Source organism: Podarcis melisellensis (genome assembly GCF_964234715.1).
Source record: "Podarcis melisellensis genome assembly, chromosome: 2".
Lineage (NCBI taxonomy): Eukaryota > Metazoa > Chordata > Lepidosauria > Squamata > Lacertidae > Podarcis > Podarcis melisellensis.
Genome location: NC_138529.1, coordinates 88,899,694 through 88,916,789, shown reverse-complemented (window position 1 = coordinate 88,916,789; position 17,096 = coordinate 88,899,694). Strand labels below are relative to the sequence as shown.

Below are 17,096 nucleotides of genomic sequence, written 5' to 3'. Positions count from 1 at the left end.
CACTTTGATGCTTCAGATAGAAGGTCAGATCATCTCAAACTGATTTGGACAACACCTAATCTGCCTTAGTTTTGAAAAGCCTGAAACTACAGATGTCTCCTCACTGCCTTTCCTTCTGAGGTGCAGCTTAAGACAGCTTTCTATATTCAAGCCTTTAAGGGGCAGAGGATACAAGCCTCATGCTCCTCCTTTTTCATAGCTGTACTCTGACTGCCTGGAACTTATCCCTTCCTGGTATAAGTTGTCAGCAAGCATCACTTTTAACAGAGAGGTGGTACCCTGTTCTCTCTGCACTGGCAGCCAGTGAGAGAGTACAGGGAGGACTCAGGTTGTGGGCATTTGTTGGAACTCTGCATACCAGGTTAGGAAGATGGTGTCAGTACCAGGTAATGCTTTCTCTCAAGCCATCCTTGGTAGTCCTGAGCTCTGCAGCTGCCTCTGTTACCACACAACCATGTGGTGAAAACACTGGCAGTTTTAGATTCGTTCTAGACCCCACCCAGAAGCACTATGATTGCAAAGTCATTGCCTGGTTGGTCACAAAACTATGCCCTTATTTCTACCCCCTCTTCCTTGACAGTTATGAAGAGCTTTGTAGAAAATGGACTATATTTTTAACTCTGGGACCTGACTTGCCCCAGTGAATTTCTGAAGGAAGTTAAAAGCTTCAGGAGCAGCCCAAATTGTGGCATAATTTCTAAATGACCGGTGGATATATTTTTTAAGCATCCTTGATTTTGAAATCACACAGCTGCTTCCTAACTATATCAAATTGTGCAGCTGATTGTACCAGTCTAACTTCCAAAGCCAAGAAACAATGGAAAGCGAGACTGAAAGCATCCTTATGAGGCAGCACTCAACTTCCAGTTATGGGGATTCATTGTTCCAGCTCATTAAGCAACCTTTCTCTGCCTGCTATTGTTCCCAAGTGAATAAGTATCACTTTGACTTTCCTTCTCTCTCCCCCCACTTTTATATTTGTGTAAATTATAAATGTTTCTCTCAACTCAACTGAATTGAATTGAATTGTTTCTCTCTGCAGGCATATCCTTGCAGCAGCAAAAAGGGCTGATCAAGTTGGCCATTTTCTTTGGGTTGCATCAGACACTTGGGGCTCCAAAATAAATCCTGTAATTCAGCAGGAAGATGTCGCTGAGGGAGCCATCACCATTCTGCCCAAGCGTGCAACGATAGAAGGTAAGGGTTTTGCTCTCTGGTTTCACTGAATGGTCCTCCCTTGTTTTACATGTAGACTGTGAATCTAACTTCATGTTAAACCGTTGTCTCATATATTGTAAGTTTCAGATTCGTAAACACAATGCAGCTGAATTTAAGAGAAGCTATCTTCCTATCTGTGTAGGCTGCTGTTACAAAAATCTTTATAGGCATGCAGGCTGTTCTCCGCATCACCTCTGTTAGTGAGCAACAGGCATCATGGGACTTGCATGGGGTATACAAATGCTTCTCTGACAACGATGACTGGTAGCCCTGTAAAATGACAGCAGTAAAATATTCTGCACCAAGGTGAACGCTTGTGAAATGCAGTATCAATTATCGGCAGCCAGAAAGATGTTCATGTGTTTTGCAACCTCTTTATAAGCACAGCAGGTCCTGCCAACTTTATGATATTATAGGGATGCTGTAGGAGCTTAAAGCTCCCATTTGTTTGTTGATCAAGCAAGGCGCACTCCCACCCACCCACAGAGGGCTGACTCTGACTGGCAGTGGCTCAGTAGGGATTTAGACAAATCCTTGCCTGGAGACGCATAGTTTCGAACATGGGATATTCTGCATGCAAAGTGTGTGCTCCATTGCTGAGCTCTAGCCCCTTCTTGTTCTAATAGCACCCTTCAAGAATCAATAGGCTTCCTGATTGGTATTCATATACATTTTAAATATGAAAACCTCTTTCTTAAGGAGATGCTGTGCAAAGAGAGAAAGTGTTCTCTGTTGATACAGGGCTTTGTGCCTGTTGCATGTTAGGCCATCTCTGCAAAGACCCTGGAAGATGAGTTTCGCACATTAAGTTGACATCCGGTGTCTTTCTTCGTTCCGATGAAATCAAATATTGGTATTCCTTTTTACAAAGTTCACGCTGCTAATATACTCCTTGTTCCTACTAAGAGTTATAAGGAAATCTGGTCTGAAAGCGTTCTGTTCAGCACTGTGCAGTTGGAAGGCAACCTGGCCCAGTGGTTCTTTCCCTTCTCCTCCTTCCCCACTGCAGCTCTATCCACTCCAAAAAGCCTCTTCAGATATATTTTGGGGGGGCTACAATTGACTTGGGGCACAGGTGGCACTGTGGTTTAAACCACAGAGCCTAGGACTTGCCGATCAGAAGGTTGGCAGTTCGAATCCCTGCGACGGGGTGAGCTCCTATTGCTCGGTCCCTGCTCCTGCCAACCCAGCAGTTCGAAAGCACATCAAAGTGCAAGTAGATAAATAGGTACCACTCCAGTGGGAAGGTAAACGGCATTTCTGTGCACTGCTCTGGGTCGCCAGAAGCGGCTTAGGCATGCTGGCCACATGACCTGGAAGCTGTACGCCGGCTCCATCGGCCAATAAAGTGAGATGAGCGCCGCAACTCCAGAGTCGGTCATGACTAGACCTAATGGTCAGGGGTCCCTTTACCTTTACCTTACAATTGACAGGCACGGGGAGAAGGTGGGACTGTGAAGAACGTGACCATTCTGTACAGGCAACCTTCAAAGTCTCCTGCCTTTGCAATTGCTTCCTTGCAGGCCTGGAAGCAACTGCAGCATGTGATGCCCTCCAGAACATGTTGGACTATAATTCTCATAATCCCTGACTATTGGCCACTCTAGTCAGAGCTCCAACAACATCTGCACACAAGCTTTTGAAGCTTGGTACTTAGTTTCTGAATGTTGGACTTTCCTTGTAACATGGACTACTGCATAGACAGATGCCTGCATTACGTCACCTCATTCAGTTCACAAGAACGTGATTGACAATTGCACATACAGCCATGTGCTTGGCATGACTACCTATGTCCTGGGGGCACTGTGTGCAATGCCAAGGCATATCCTATCATATCCTATCAAGTCTGTCAGTAGAAGCAGATGCAGCTTACGCATGGATACCTTTCTAGAGATAGGAAAGGATGAATTGCTTGCTTTGGAGAGAGGCTGTGCAGAATCTCCAAAATCCAGTTGTGTGCAAGGGTGGGTTGCCTCCCATAATGAGCACTCACATCATATATTGTGGGTGCCCTTTGTGGGATTTCGTGTGGTGCTACAGTTCCCAGGGAACTTGCTAGTAGAAGGAGGCTGGCCTGCTTCTCAGTGTATTATTCAGAGGTTCACGCCCAGCCTCAGTATTAAATTTCATTGCTGGGAGGTGGGGCCAGCTCCATTATAAATAGGGGGAGGAGCCGGTATTAGCCAGGGAGACGGCTCTGGAGATTCACCCTCCCTACCCTCCCTTATTTAATGTTTTCTTGTTTTCTGGTTAACTTTTGCTCTCTGTTTAGCGGGCGCTGCTATGGTCTATGACTGGTTGCTGTTGAAGGACCGGGAAGAAATTTTCCTACATTGGCAGGTTTTGTCTTCCCTGTAGCAATTTGTTACAACTTTGGCGGTTATGGTGGAATCCTTTAGTTTTTTCTTCTCTATAATGGGGGAGGGGGTGTGACGTGGTGATTCACCCCCATGCTGTGGCAATTCCAGGGTCCCCTCTTAAAGGGGTTACATAAATGGGTGTCACTGGCCATACACTGAAAGGTCATCAGTGAACTACCCTGCGTGTGGGGATATGGGCTTGGCTGCCTGCTACACTTACATCACACAGAGCACCCCCATATCCCAGTTACCCTGATGAGCCCCACTTCCCCCGGCTGGGGGGCTGGGAGGGATACATGGCCAAGGCCTAAGCAAAGGTATTCCTACATTCAGAAGTTTAATAAAGTTGTAGCCTAATTTTAATTCCATAACATTGTCAGAGTCTTTATTTCCTTTCCCACAATCCCTGGGGGCTGGGGCTGTCATGCCTGGTCACGCAAACGATCTTTGTTCAGCTGGAATGTAAACGGTTACTAACTTGGATGTATAAGATCCATTCTCAATGCAGCCATGATGTCTTATTCTAGGCCAATTGTGGGTCCTTATTTGATAATACACTGTGATAAGATCTTAGGGCACAGTGTGTTAATTAGAGGGTGTCAATCACATTTATGTAAGACTGTTTATTTGGTAAGTCTGTTGCTGCTTCCCCCTTTTTTTTTTTTGCTTCCACCGCCTTATCATTTATGCGTTTCAGATTCATAAATTAGACTGCCATGTTTCTCTCTTATCATTAGATTATACATCAAACTGAAATGAGAAGAGACATTTTAATGTCATCTCTGTTATCTCGTAGCATAGAACAACTGCTCCCCAAAGACTGCTAGTGAATGTGTATATACCAAAGGAGGATGCCTTGCCTACCACGAAACATGAGAGTGCCTCCATTTGCAGTGATAGGCTTTCATTATTTTGCTCAAAGAGGTTGTTTGAGTTTATTGCAGTTTATCTGAGGCTCCTGCTGCTGTGCCCACACTGCACTCCCTTTTACCTTGCCTCTCTCCCCAGTAGCTGGCAGCAAGGTGCAGTGTTGGGAAGCCAGGTCAGCAATACAGCTCTGCCTGTATTGGCTACTACTGCAATGGAGGAATTTGAACCAGGGATTTTGCTCAGGGAGTGTTCTCTTAACTGCTACTTGGCTGTTTTTTAATGCTGCTACCTGGGGATTATAAAAGTTGAATGACTGGAGCAATGGATGAAGAAGTGGTTAAGGGAAAGCAAGAACGGCAAAGAATACACAGAATTTGAAAAAAAAATGATTATAAAAAGGGGAGATAAAGAAGAAAATACAGTTTTAAAAGGGGAAACCAGTGAAATTTATAAAATATTAGTAGAAATGGAGGATCAAGAAGATCAATTAAAAGAAGTGTGGGAAAGGAGACAGATAGATAGTCAAAGCTGGGGGGAAATATGGGAGAATCATACGTTGAAAATGTTGTCCATAAGAATAAAAGAAAATTATTATAAATTAGTTTGGGGATGATATTTAACACCAGTCAGATTAAATCAAATAAACAAGGAATATCCGGTGTTATGTTGGAGGGGATGCCAGGAAACAGGGAATTATGTTCACATGTGGTGGGGGTGTAAATATGTAGAAATTTTCTGGCAAAGGGTGTTTAAAGTGGTAACAAAAATCACTGGGTTAAAGCTGACTGAAAGTCTAGCGGTAGCATTATTATCAATTTACAATGAGGTGGGAGGTTCACAGGCTATGAAGGACTTGCTCACAAACTTATTGACAGCTGCACAAATTATGATAGCTAGGAAGTGGAAGGGGCAAGCAGAATATAAAATGGAAGAATTTGTATAAACAGGTGTGGGATATAGCTATTAAAGAGAAATTAACATGTGCCATTAAGGTAAGACAGGGAATATGCAGGAGAAATGATTTTGAGGGGATATTGAAGGTGTTTGTAGAATTTATACTGTTAAAATGGAAAGGGGTCAAACCATTGCAAGAAGTGTTGAAATTCTGGGAGGTTGGATAGTTACAATGGAATGGTCTCGGTGGTGGGGTCACATTTTTATTCTTATTTATTTATGATTATTACTTTGTCAAAATAAAAAGACACAAAAAGTTGGATAAAAAACTGAGATTGCTACACAGGAGAGTACGAGCTGCTTGAATATCAAGTAAAAGTGAAATGATGTTGGATAGTTCAGCTGGTTAGAGCATGGCACTCATATCAGCAAGGTTGCAGCTTTGATCCCCATATGGGACAACTGCATATTCCTGCATAGTTCAGGGGGCTAGATGATCCCCAGGCTCCCCTCCAATTCTATGATCCCAAGAGTCCTTCGTTGTTTAAGAGAAAAGGTTAAAATGTGAAGTAGGTTGATAGGCCTTAGAGATGAATAACTGGTGGAATAACTGTAGTAACCTCAAAGATGGATTACTGCAATGAGCTTTATCTGGGGTGCCTTGAGCCTGGTTCAGAAGCTCTTCCTGGTTGCTGACAAGGACATCCAGCCGACAACATGACACTAGTGTTAAAGTACCTGCCCTTGTTTGCCCATCAACTGCTGGGCTAGGTTCAAGGACTTTGTATTCATTTGAAAAGCCTTGGACAATTTAGGTCCACCTGAAGGCTTAAATCCCAGCTTGGTCACTGAGTTGATCTGCAGGAGCAGGTGAGCCTCACGCAGGTTGGTGAGGCTCATTTGACAACAGCAAGAAATCATGTCTTCAGAATCACAGGCAGAAACTGAAGCAGGAGAGTGGGAGAACAAAGGCCTAGAGGCAGAGATGAATCAGGCTGGTGAAAAGTCACAGATGTCTCTGCAACTGCTTCATTGGGGCAAGACCTACCCTAGAAGGGTTGCTGTGCCCATGAGGCCTGACACTCCTGTGCAGATCCTGGATTTTTTTCCCTAATAAAGAGTTAACTCCAACTTGCTCAGTGTTGTTTACTGCTGAGTCACTCCTATCATAGTCTGTTCATACAACCAGACATTTTAGAAGTTATAATGATTTTTAGTGTTTGCAAGATGGGCGTATTTTGTAAGTTTGATTTCATTTTATCATTCTGTTACTGTTATTAGCACCTCAAAGCTCTTAGTAGACAGAGGGTTGTAAGGTCCATGGACAAGAATGAAGAGTATGTGCCACACACAGCAGCCGTCCTGCCATCAAGGTAACAGTCAGTGCCCATCCATAAAAGTGAAAATTCAGGCAGGTGGGTTGAAATTCACAAGGGAATCTTTCCAGAGAAGTTTCATGGGAACGTGAATCTTTGCAGTCTCTTTTTCTAAAAGAGTTTTTTGCCGATAGTGTGAGAATAACATGACTTGTTGTTAAATGTGTGATACTTCTGACCTCCTCTATTCGCACTTAGAAAGAAAAAATTAGAATACCGAGGAGACTTGCTGTCTCGCTTAGGCCGCACATGTCTCTGCACCAGTTTTACATAAAACATCAAGTTCTTACAAAAGTTTTTTAAAATCCATGCTGGGTTGTCCACAGTGTATCATAGTGCGAATGAGAGGGAGGCAAGCTGTTATTCTTTATTTTCTGTTGGCAGGGTGTGTGCGCTCTCTGCCTCTCTTTTAAAATTGTGTTGGTGTTTGTATAATTTATTTCTCTAAGTATAAGCTACATCGGGGGTTCTTTGCAAGGCTGAAAGGAAGGGTAAGTATATATGTTCTCTCAATGTTGCTGTATTCTAAGAAACAATGGGCAATTGTTGTTGTTGTTTAATCGTTTAGTCGTGTCCGACTCTTCGTGACCCCATGGACCAGAGAACGCCAGGCACCTCTGTCCTCCACTGCCTCCCGCAGTTTGGTCAAGCTCATGCTGGTAACCTCGAAAACACTATCCAACCATCTCGTCCTCTGTCGCCCCCTTCTCCTTGTGCCCTCCATCTTTCCCAACATCAGGGTCTTCTCCAGGGAGTCTTCTCCCTGGAGCAATAGTCAACCCTGGGCAATAGTCAACCAAAATATTGCACTAGCGCATGGATTAACACTAGTGCAGTGAGATTTCCCCCTTCTTCCCCAGGCACACCCTGTGCCACCCCCAAATCTGCTCTGGAGTATTCGGCAGAAACTGATTTAGGCAGCTCATGGAGAAACAGATTTAAGTGGTGCATAGTGAGTGGAGAGGGGAAGAATGTTCTATTGCACAAGGAGAAATCCTTGCGCTGATGAGATGTTCACTTTAGCACTGCATTGAACACAACCCAACTCATTTCCCAAGGATAACTTTCCAGATCAATGTGTAATTTTCAGCAAACAGACCTGTCATTCATTCATTCATTCATTCATTCAATATCCTGCCTTTTCCAACAAGGAGCTCAAGGCAGTGTACATGGTTCTTCCCTCCTGATTTTATCCTCACAACAGCCCTGTGAGATTGGTTAGACTGAGAAACAGCGGCTGTCCCAAGGTCACCCAGTGAGCTTTGTGACTTAGTGGGGATTTCAACCCTGGTCTCCCAAGTCCAAGTCTGGCACTCTAACCACACAGGTTGATGCATGTCGTTTTGCACTCAATTTATGGAAATTAGAATGAGAAGAATGACTCTTAGGACAGAGAGACACTTGAACTTTCTCAAAGGCATTGACTGCTTTGGACCAATGAACATTCCTCAAAAGACCCTTTATCTGTTCAGTTTGTCAGGGATGTTCTGGGCCCTTTGTTGTTCAATGTCTTTATGAAAGACTTGGATGACAGAACTGAGGGGCTGCTCATCAGATTTGTAGATGACACCAACCTGGGAGGGGTTGCTAATGCAGAGGACAGAATCGGGTTTCAACATGACCGTAACAGATTGGAGAACTGGTCCAAATCTAACAAACTGAATTTCAATAGGGACAAATGTCAGATTCTGCACTTAGGAAGGAATAACCAGCTGTACAAGTATAAGATGAGGGACACCTAACCTGCCAGTAGTACATGTGAAAAGTATCTAGGGGTCTTAGTAGACCACAAGCTTGACATGAGTCAACAGTGTGATACAGCAGCCAAAAAAGCTAATGCTATTCTAGGATGAAACCACAGATCAAAGGAAGTCATAGTACTTCTTTATTGTGTCCTGATCAAAGGAAGTCATAGTACTTCTTTATTCTACCTTGGTTAGACCACTTGGAGCACTGCGTCTAGTTGTGGACACCACAATTTAAGAAGGATAGTGACAGTATGGATCTTGTGAAGAGGTGAGCAACCAAGGTGAACAGGTGTCTCGAAATCAAGCATTATGAGGAACAGTTGAAGGAGTTGAGGGTGTTTAGCCTAGAGAAGAGGAGACTGAGAGGAGATATGATAGCATTCTTCCATTATGTACAGGATTATCACATGGAAGATGGAGCAAGCTTGTGTCCTCCTACTGTGGAGGGTAGGACCCAAACCAATGGTCTTAAGTAACAAGACAGGAGGTTCCGACTAAACATCAGGAAGAACTTTCTGGTAGTAAGCTTTTTGACAGGGGAACAGAGGTTTTTAAGTAGAGGTTGGATGTCCATCCGTCATGGATGCTTTAGTTGAGATACCTGCATTGCAGGGGAATGGACTAGGGACCCATGCAGTCTCTTCCGACTCAATGATTCCATGATTCTATCAATCTGCATAGTCATTTGTCATGGTTTCTGTCTGAGCTGTTAGCTGAGGGGTTGGAGGGGGTTGTTTAGCAACAACAAGTCACATCTCCCTATCATTGTCAATGGTTCTGTGTTAGGGTTTTTTTGTAGGCGGGTGGTCTGTAATTCCTGCCCTCCCCAGGGAAAGCACTTAGCCCATTTTGTCATCCTATAACACTGCCTGTGTAAATTGGCTCCCCAAGAAGTAATGATCTAACTTAACAACGTTTGTGGGACAAATATATGTTTGCCACTGTCCCAAAGGTACAGATTATGTGAATTAAGCCCTGTGAGCTTACATCAGTCTTAATATAGTCTGGTCTTGTTTGATGTAATTACAGTGAAGGATAAAGTCAGATCTTATTTGCAAAGGACAAGCAGTGTGCTTATATAATAATCACTTTATAAAAGGTTGCATTTAAAAGGTGTTTAATCAGAGCTCTTTGGTATTGATAAGCAATAAACAGTACCCATGTTTATGCAACAAAAATCAATAAAAGAGAATTGCATTTTCTTCAAAGCCGTTTCAAAGCTTATTTGGGCAAAATAAAATGAAAGTAGTGAAAATCATTCAATGATTTGTTGTTGTTTTGTATTGAAGCCTCTTAGGAGAGCCAGTTGCCCCAAAGGCAGCTTATACATCTTTTATTTTTATTTTTTTTAAAAAGGTTGTTAAAACAAAAACAAAAAAATCACCCTTGTGATTTGTACTATATGTGTACTTATATGAAGCAAATGGGAAAAGATTAGAATTTATTTTGTCTGGCCACGTTGGGTAGAATCTAAGGTCACAAGGAAATGTTGTGTCATGGCAATGAGGGCTTTGTTGTGAATTTCTGTGTGTGGATATGAAGTGTGGAGTCCTGGGCACATGTGTGTAGAATGAGAACAGGACTAACAATATTTGTGCAGATTCCTGAGAGAAAATAAAAGGAGTATACTGACAGGTCCAATGGCAGGTTCAAAGGGGAAGGAAGAGCTCTTCCTACTTTAATCTTGTATTTATTACCTTGCCTTTTTGCCAACACTATCCAAAAATGAAATGCATAAAATGACCAGACAGAACAGATAGTAAATTCTGGGATCTATGCGAGGAGGAGCAAAACTAGCAAGGGTTCACCTGACTTTGAGGTCTACTGCTGATTTACTTCAGCTATTGCTGATTTCAAAACAGAGACATCACCTTGCTGACAAAGGTCCGTATAGTTAAAGCTATGGTTTTCCCAGTTGTGATGTATGGAAGTGAGAGCTGGACCATAAAGAAGGCTGATCGCCGAAGAATTGATGCTTTTGAATTATGGTCCTGGAGGAGACTCATGAGGGTCCCATGGACTGCAAGAAGATCAAACCTCTCCATTCTTAAGGAAATCAGCCCTGAGTGCTCACTGGAAGGACAGATGCTGAAGCTTATGTAGGCTCCAGTACTTTGGCCACCTCATGAGAAGAGAAGACTCCCTGGAAAAGACCCTGATGTTGGGAAAGATGGAGGGCACAAGGAGAAGGGGACGACAGAGGACAAGGTGGATGGACAGTGTTCTCGAAGCTACCAGCATGAATTTGACCAAACTGGGAGGCAGTGGAAGACAGGAGTGCCTGGTATGCTCTGGTCCATGGGGTCACGAAGAGTCAGACACAACTACACGACTAAACAACAACAACAATTGCTGATTTCCTTCCATTGCCATTTCTGTTGGCCATCATGGTCTATTTCCTACTGGTGTTATATTGGTCTTCCCCTTTTGTTCTCCTCACGTGCTGCCATCCATCTTTGCATTTACTTTTGTTCCTCTGCCTCATTTTGTGTATTCCAGCCCTCTCAACATTTTCTTTACATTAAAGGAAAATATTCTGTACATTCATCTCCTCAATTCTTGAAGCCAATCCATCATGATGATGATGAGGATGAGGATGATTAGGTTGGCACTTGGGCCGGCCCAAGACATTTTGCCACCTGAAGCCGGCTGGGTCCAAATGGTGTCCTCCTCCCCCAGGCCAGTGCTTTAAAAAGTCTTACTGCATAATGCTGGTTCCTGCTTTGGGTATCCTGTACCACCTATTATGCTGCTTGAGCATGAAGGGCAGAGCTGGACTATCGTTCAGTAATCCTGGTAGCCACTGGAATCTGCTTGGAATTCCGCACTGATTCTTTGAATGTGGTGAAATGCCAACTTCAAAATCTGGATGTTTTGTATTATGACACCTGTACAAAAGGCAGAGAGCCAATTCACATGTGATTTCAAATGAATACAACCCACCCATAAAGTCCACCCATAGCTGCTTTCAGACAGCTTTTTATTGAGACTGCATATCTTGTCATCATTTGATTTTTCTCACATGAGGAAGGCAGTATACCAGCAAGGTTTTCTGCTAAATGCAGGCCAGCTGAGTTGTCCCCATTTTTCTATTCATAGCCAGAAGGGCTGCTATGGGAAAATAAGGTTCTTGAACTCTGTAATTCTCTAATAGCCGTTTGGAAAATAAATGAAGCCATAGTTCAGGGACAAGTACTCCTTCTTAGGTCAGAAGCATCAGGTATGGAAGTACATGCGGCACTTGCAAACCACTCTCTAAGAGTAAAGGTGCCAATTACAAAGACTTCTGGTGGGTGGAGTCAATCTCTAAAGAGGTCTGAAGAAAGTCCATGTAAAAAAATCATTAGCCATCATTTTCTTTGGGCTACGGATAATATATTTATATCTTTGCTGACATTACCGTAAGCAAACAAAAAGTGCATAAATATGGGAAAGATTTCAGTGCACCCCGAATAATACTTAATTGTACACACACAGATATTCACGTTTAATACCTCCTTTTTATTGATCAGTGGTGTAGCATGGGCTGCCAGTGCCCGGGGCCATGAAGGAGGGGTGGGAAAAGAAGGAGGATACATGCACATTGAACTGTCCAACAGCATCCACATCACCCAAAAGATCTCAGCCTGAGGGATAAGAAGAGCCATTTTGTTGTCTGGAGAGGTCACTTTCTGGTTCTCATGGAGAAGCTGTTTTCAGTGGAGCAGCAAAAGTGGGTAGCTAGATTCAGGCATCACCAGACGTTGAATTTTGCACCCCTAACAATTTTGCACCAGGGGCAACCACACCTGCCCCCCCCCCCGGTTACTGCTCCAATTATAAAAAAAAAACTTTTTGTAATACACGTACACAACTTAGGCACTAAATGGCAAGCCTTTAAACTCATGATCTGTTGGAAAGTATTTAAATCTGTCATTTCATCATACTTAATTTGCAGGTCATAGCCTCTCCATCACCATCCCACATCGATATGGCATGTAATACAAAGAGCTACCTTAGGCTAATTTTTAATTAGTTTTTTAGTATCCCAATGATGACAGGAAAAATGACAGTGCTTTAAATTTAGTGTGAATGAAGAGGTGACAAGTGATTCTTTAAGATCAGAGTATGAAGTCAGATGATAAGAAGCAGAGGATGGAGTTTTGACTGAGGCTGAAAACAGCTGTAGCATCATAGGAGTAGTGGGCCACAGTTGATCCAACAGTTGTGCACATATATATTCCTATTGCATATGGCTGTTCGCTAACATGTTTGACCGTTACATTTCTATGCATTGCTCTAAGCAGTTTAAAAGCCAAGACAACAGCCTCCTGACACATCCTTTGCTCTTTCTTGTTCTTTCACAGCTGTCCCAGTGCTGGAAAGCTGCGTGTTATGGGGTTATGTCTCCCCCTACCCTCATCAGCAAAGTCTAAAATGTTTTGTGGCACTCAGAGTAGACTTGGGTAGAAAGGGCAGTGACTTATGGATAGAGCCTTAGTGTTATGTAGATGGCAGGGACGAGGGTGGAGCTGTGGTCTAAACCACTGAGCCTCTTGGGCTTGCTGATCAGAAGGTTGGCAGTTTGAATCCCTGCGATGGGGTGAGCTCCCATTGCTGGGTCCCAGCTCCTGCCACCCTAGCAGTTTGAAAGCATACCAGAGCAAGTAGATAAATAGATACCACTGCGGTGAGAAGGTAAATCGCATTTCCGTGCACTCTGGTTTCCGTCATGTTCCATTGCACCAGAAGCGGTTTAGTCATGCTGGCCACATGTGGACAAATGCCGGCTCCCTTGACCTGAAAGCAAGATGAGCACCGCAACCCCATAGTTGCCTTTGACTGGACCTTTTCTTCTCTTTTTTTACCTTTATGTAGATGGCAGTTATATTATATGACCCATCAGCAATGGTGCCACATTGAGACATGTTGGCAGTGGAATGAAATCAAAGCACAGTTCCCCCATTCCCCACACCACACTGCCTGCCTGTCCACACACACATTATGGGCTCTTGGATTTTATTTGTTAGCTTGTCTAAAAATAGGAAGACCTCCACATTTAAAAATGCATACACATATACAGTGGAACCTTGAGTTGCAGACATAATCCATCCTGGAGGCACGTCCACAACTTGAAGCGTTCGCATCCAGAAGCGCCTTGTCTGCTCACGCACTTGGCACGATTTAGCACTTCTGTGCATGCATGAAGCATGATTTAGCACTTATGCGCATGTGTGAAGAGTGATTTAGCAATTATGCGCATGCGCAAGCAGCAAAACCCAGAAGTAATTGTTCTGGTACTTCCGGGTTGCCGCAAGACGCAACTTGAAAAGACACAACTTGAAAACACGTAACCTGAAGCGGACGCAACATGAGATATGACTGTATAAAATAATCCAGCTCAAGATCAGCCTTAAAAAAAAATCTAATAATAATTTTATAATAATACTTTATTATTTATACCCTGTCCATTTGGCTGGGTTTCCCCAGTCACTCTGGGCGGCTCCCAACAGAATATTAAAAACTTGATAAAACATCAAACATTAAAAACTTCCCTAAACAGGGCTGCCTTCAGATGTCTCCATGATGGGGGTGGAGACGCTCCTTCAGGTATACTGGGACGAGGCCATTTAGGGCTTTATAGGTCAGCACCAACACTTTGAATTGTGCTCAGAAACATACTGGGAGCCAATGTAGGTCTTTCTGGACTTGTGTTATGTGGTCTTGATGACCACTCCCAATCTCACCGGTCTAGCTGTCACATTCTATATTATTTACACACACACACACACACGCACACACACCGCCCATCTGACTGGGTTCCCCCAGCCACTCTGGACAGCTTCCAGCAAATTAAAACACAATACGACATCAAACATTAAAAACTTCCCTGATTATGGTTGCCTTCAAATGTCTTCTAAAAGTCAGATAGTTGTTTATTTCCTCAAATGTTTATGCCTAGACTTTAACAAGCCTCCAAAAGAACAGCAGTTTCATAAGTGCATTACAGAGAGTTTTCATTCCTGAAATTCTCTTATTTGGTCTGTACCTTCATCAGTAGAATCTCTTGATACTGCAGATCAAACTTAATCTTGTTTTTTTTTAAACCATTCTCTTCTATTGTTCATATCATAGTTTAATTCTTGCATTTGTATGGTGCAGTTTTAAAGAATGCCTACTTATAATAAATTGAGGCCAAGAAGTGGGAGCTAAAGGTAAAGGTAAAGGTACCCCTGCCCGTACGGGCCAATCTTCCCAGACTCTAGGGTTGTGCGTTCATCTCACTCTATAGGCCGGGAGCCAGCGCTGTCCGCAGACACTTCCGGGTCACGTGGCCAGCGTGACAAGCTGCATCTGGCGAGCCAGCGCAGCACACGGAACGCCGTTTACCTTCCCACTAGTAAGCAGTCCCTATTTATCTACTTGCACCCGGGGGTGCTTTCGAACTGCTAGGTTGGCAGGCGCTGGGACCGAACGACGGGAGCGCACCCCGCCGCGGGGATTCGAACCGCCGACCATGCGATCAGCAAGTCCTAGGCGCTGAGGTTTTACCCACAGCGCCATCTGCGTCCGTAAGTGGGAGCTAGAAGACAGCAAAAGCATGACATTGGAAATGAACTATTTGTTTTCAGTGAGCTTTGAACTATAATAGCAGGGATGTGCCTTAAATTCATGGTCTTCTTCTTGATGGTCAAGTTGCTCCCAGTCCTGGGATCAACGTACACCAGTAACAAAATTGCCTCTCCTTTCCTTGCCACCCAAACAGTTGGCAAACGGAGTCCTGCAGCTTTTGTTTAGATCCCATTGCTAATTGGTATTGAATATTGTTGCTTTTTGTTTTAAGGAATACTCTTCTTTCCCAGTACACAAGACCATTCCAAACATTAATTACGCAGACATATTAATGAGATAACCCCACTGTATTTTTCGCTTCAAGCAGTGCAGCATGCATCTCATTTCTTCCTCTATCTCTCATACACTTCTGTTTCCCCCTCGATTTCTCCTATGATAAATGGAAAACCACAGCCGCAATTTAAGATAATTACTGTAATTAAAAATTACACTTATTTCAAACAACAGGGAGGAAAGGATTTAAATCTAAACAGAGTCTTCAGATTTAAAGATGAGGATTTCAGAGCCAGGTCCTGTCTCTGTTACCACTTATTTAGGAGGAGTTGCTAAGAAATTTAATGTCTTGAAGGAAAAGAACATAGCCACTGCCACCTAAGCTCTCATCACATTTTGTACACGGGTGGCGCTGTGGGTTAAACCACAGAGCCTAGGACTTGCCGATCAGAAGGTCGGTGGTTCAAATCCCCACGACGGGGTGAGCTCCCGTTGCTCGGTCCCTGCTCCTGCCCACCTAGCAGTTCAAAAGCACATCAAAGTGCAAGTAGATAAATAGGTCTCTCCAGAGCCATCTGGTGTTGCATGTTTATAACACATTCAAAATACTGGTTTTTTTTACTAATGTAGCTGAGTCCTTAGATGTCTGGCACATTAGTTTTAGTTGGCAACTGTATATGCAGGAGTTGCTCAGTATTAAATTTGGTCAGTGATATATGAATTGTACAGACTGACCAAAATTCCCTCTGCCTTATATGTGAACAGGACATACAGTATGTGTGGACAACCATTGTGTCTGCCCAATATTTCATGTATTTCAACGCTTAGCTTCTACCTAAATCAGAACAATTCAACTCCTAATAAGGGTCTAACTTACTCTCATGCAGGAGAATGTTAATTATATGAGTTTTGAAAAAGTGTGAGGGGAAGATTTGATGTTTCTTCTCCTTCATTAGTTAGGAACAGCATAAAGGGGTACCTTGGGTTACAAACACTTTGGGTTACAGACTCCACTAACCTGGAAGTAGTACCTTGGGTTAAGAACTTTACCTCAGGAAGAGAACAAAAATCGCACGGCAGTCGGGCAGCGGCAGCAGGAGGCCCCATTAGCTAAAGCGGTACCTCAGGTTAAGAACGGTTTCAGGTTAAGAACAGACCTCTGGAATGGATTAAATCTGTAACCAGAGGTACCACTGTATTTTATATCCCTCACTCTCTCAAGCTCCTTTGTGGAGGGGCCATGCTTACTGAACATAGTGCGATGCATGAGGCATAGGCAGGGGCAGAGGAAGGGGTGCAGTAGGGGCAGGCCAACCCAGGTGTCACCACTGAGGGGGGGGGCAAAATGACAGGCAGCGCTCGCCCCACCCCCCCACACGGCTGGCCCTGCCCCTGGGTGCAGGATATGTACGCCACCCCAGGCGCCCAATCAGCTTGCTCCGCTGCTGGGCATAGGATCATTGTGTTAAGATGAATCTCCAAATACACAATAGCAGGGCACTCATAATATTACTTTGGTGGAGACTTTCCTTACTTCTATATTATGCTTTGCTCTGTACTTTGGTACTGGAAATTATGTGGGCTTTCATTTACCATTTGTAATGTTTAATGAAAATGTTGTCGTTGTTTTTTTTAAAAAAACAAACTTTGTTCTATGTAAAAATGGGAAAACCTGATCACGTGTAATTTAGGTTCCCTATTGCAAGATGGCTGAACATAATCTCACTACAGAATGATTGCAATGTATGTCAAATTAACATTGCTTGGAATTTACGACCAGTCGACCAGATACATGCTTGTATATT

At 43.4% G+C, this 17,096-nt stretch overlaps 1 protein-coding gene across 3 annotated transcripts in view; it reads left to right on the top strand.

Annotated features, from left to right (window-relative positions):
• Window positions 1-17,096, top strand: part of GRM7 (glutamate metabotropic receptor 7) — a 411,272-nt gene that overhangs the window by 208,447 nt on the left and 185,729 nt on the right. For all 3 annotated transcript variants that reach the window (XM_081901588.1, XM_081901586.1, XM_081901587.1), the window contains exon 4: window positions 1,043-1,197. In XM_081901588.1, the coding sequence (XP_081757714.1) occupies window positions 1,043-1,197 (155 nt within the window). The remainder of the gene's footprint in view (window positions 1-1,042; window positions 1,198-17,096) is intronic.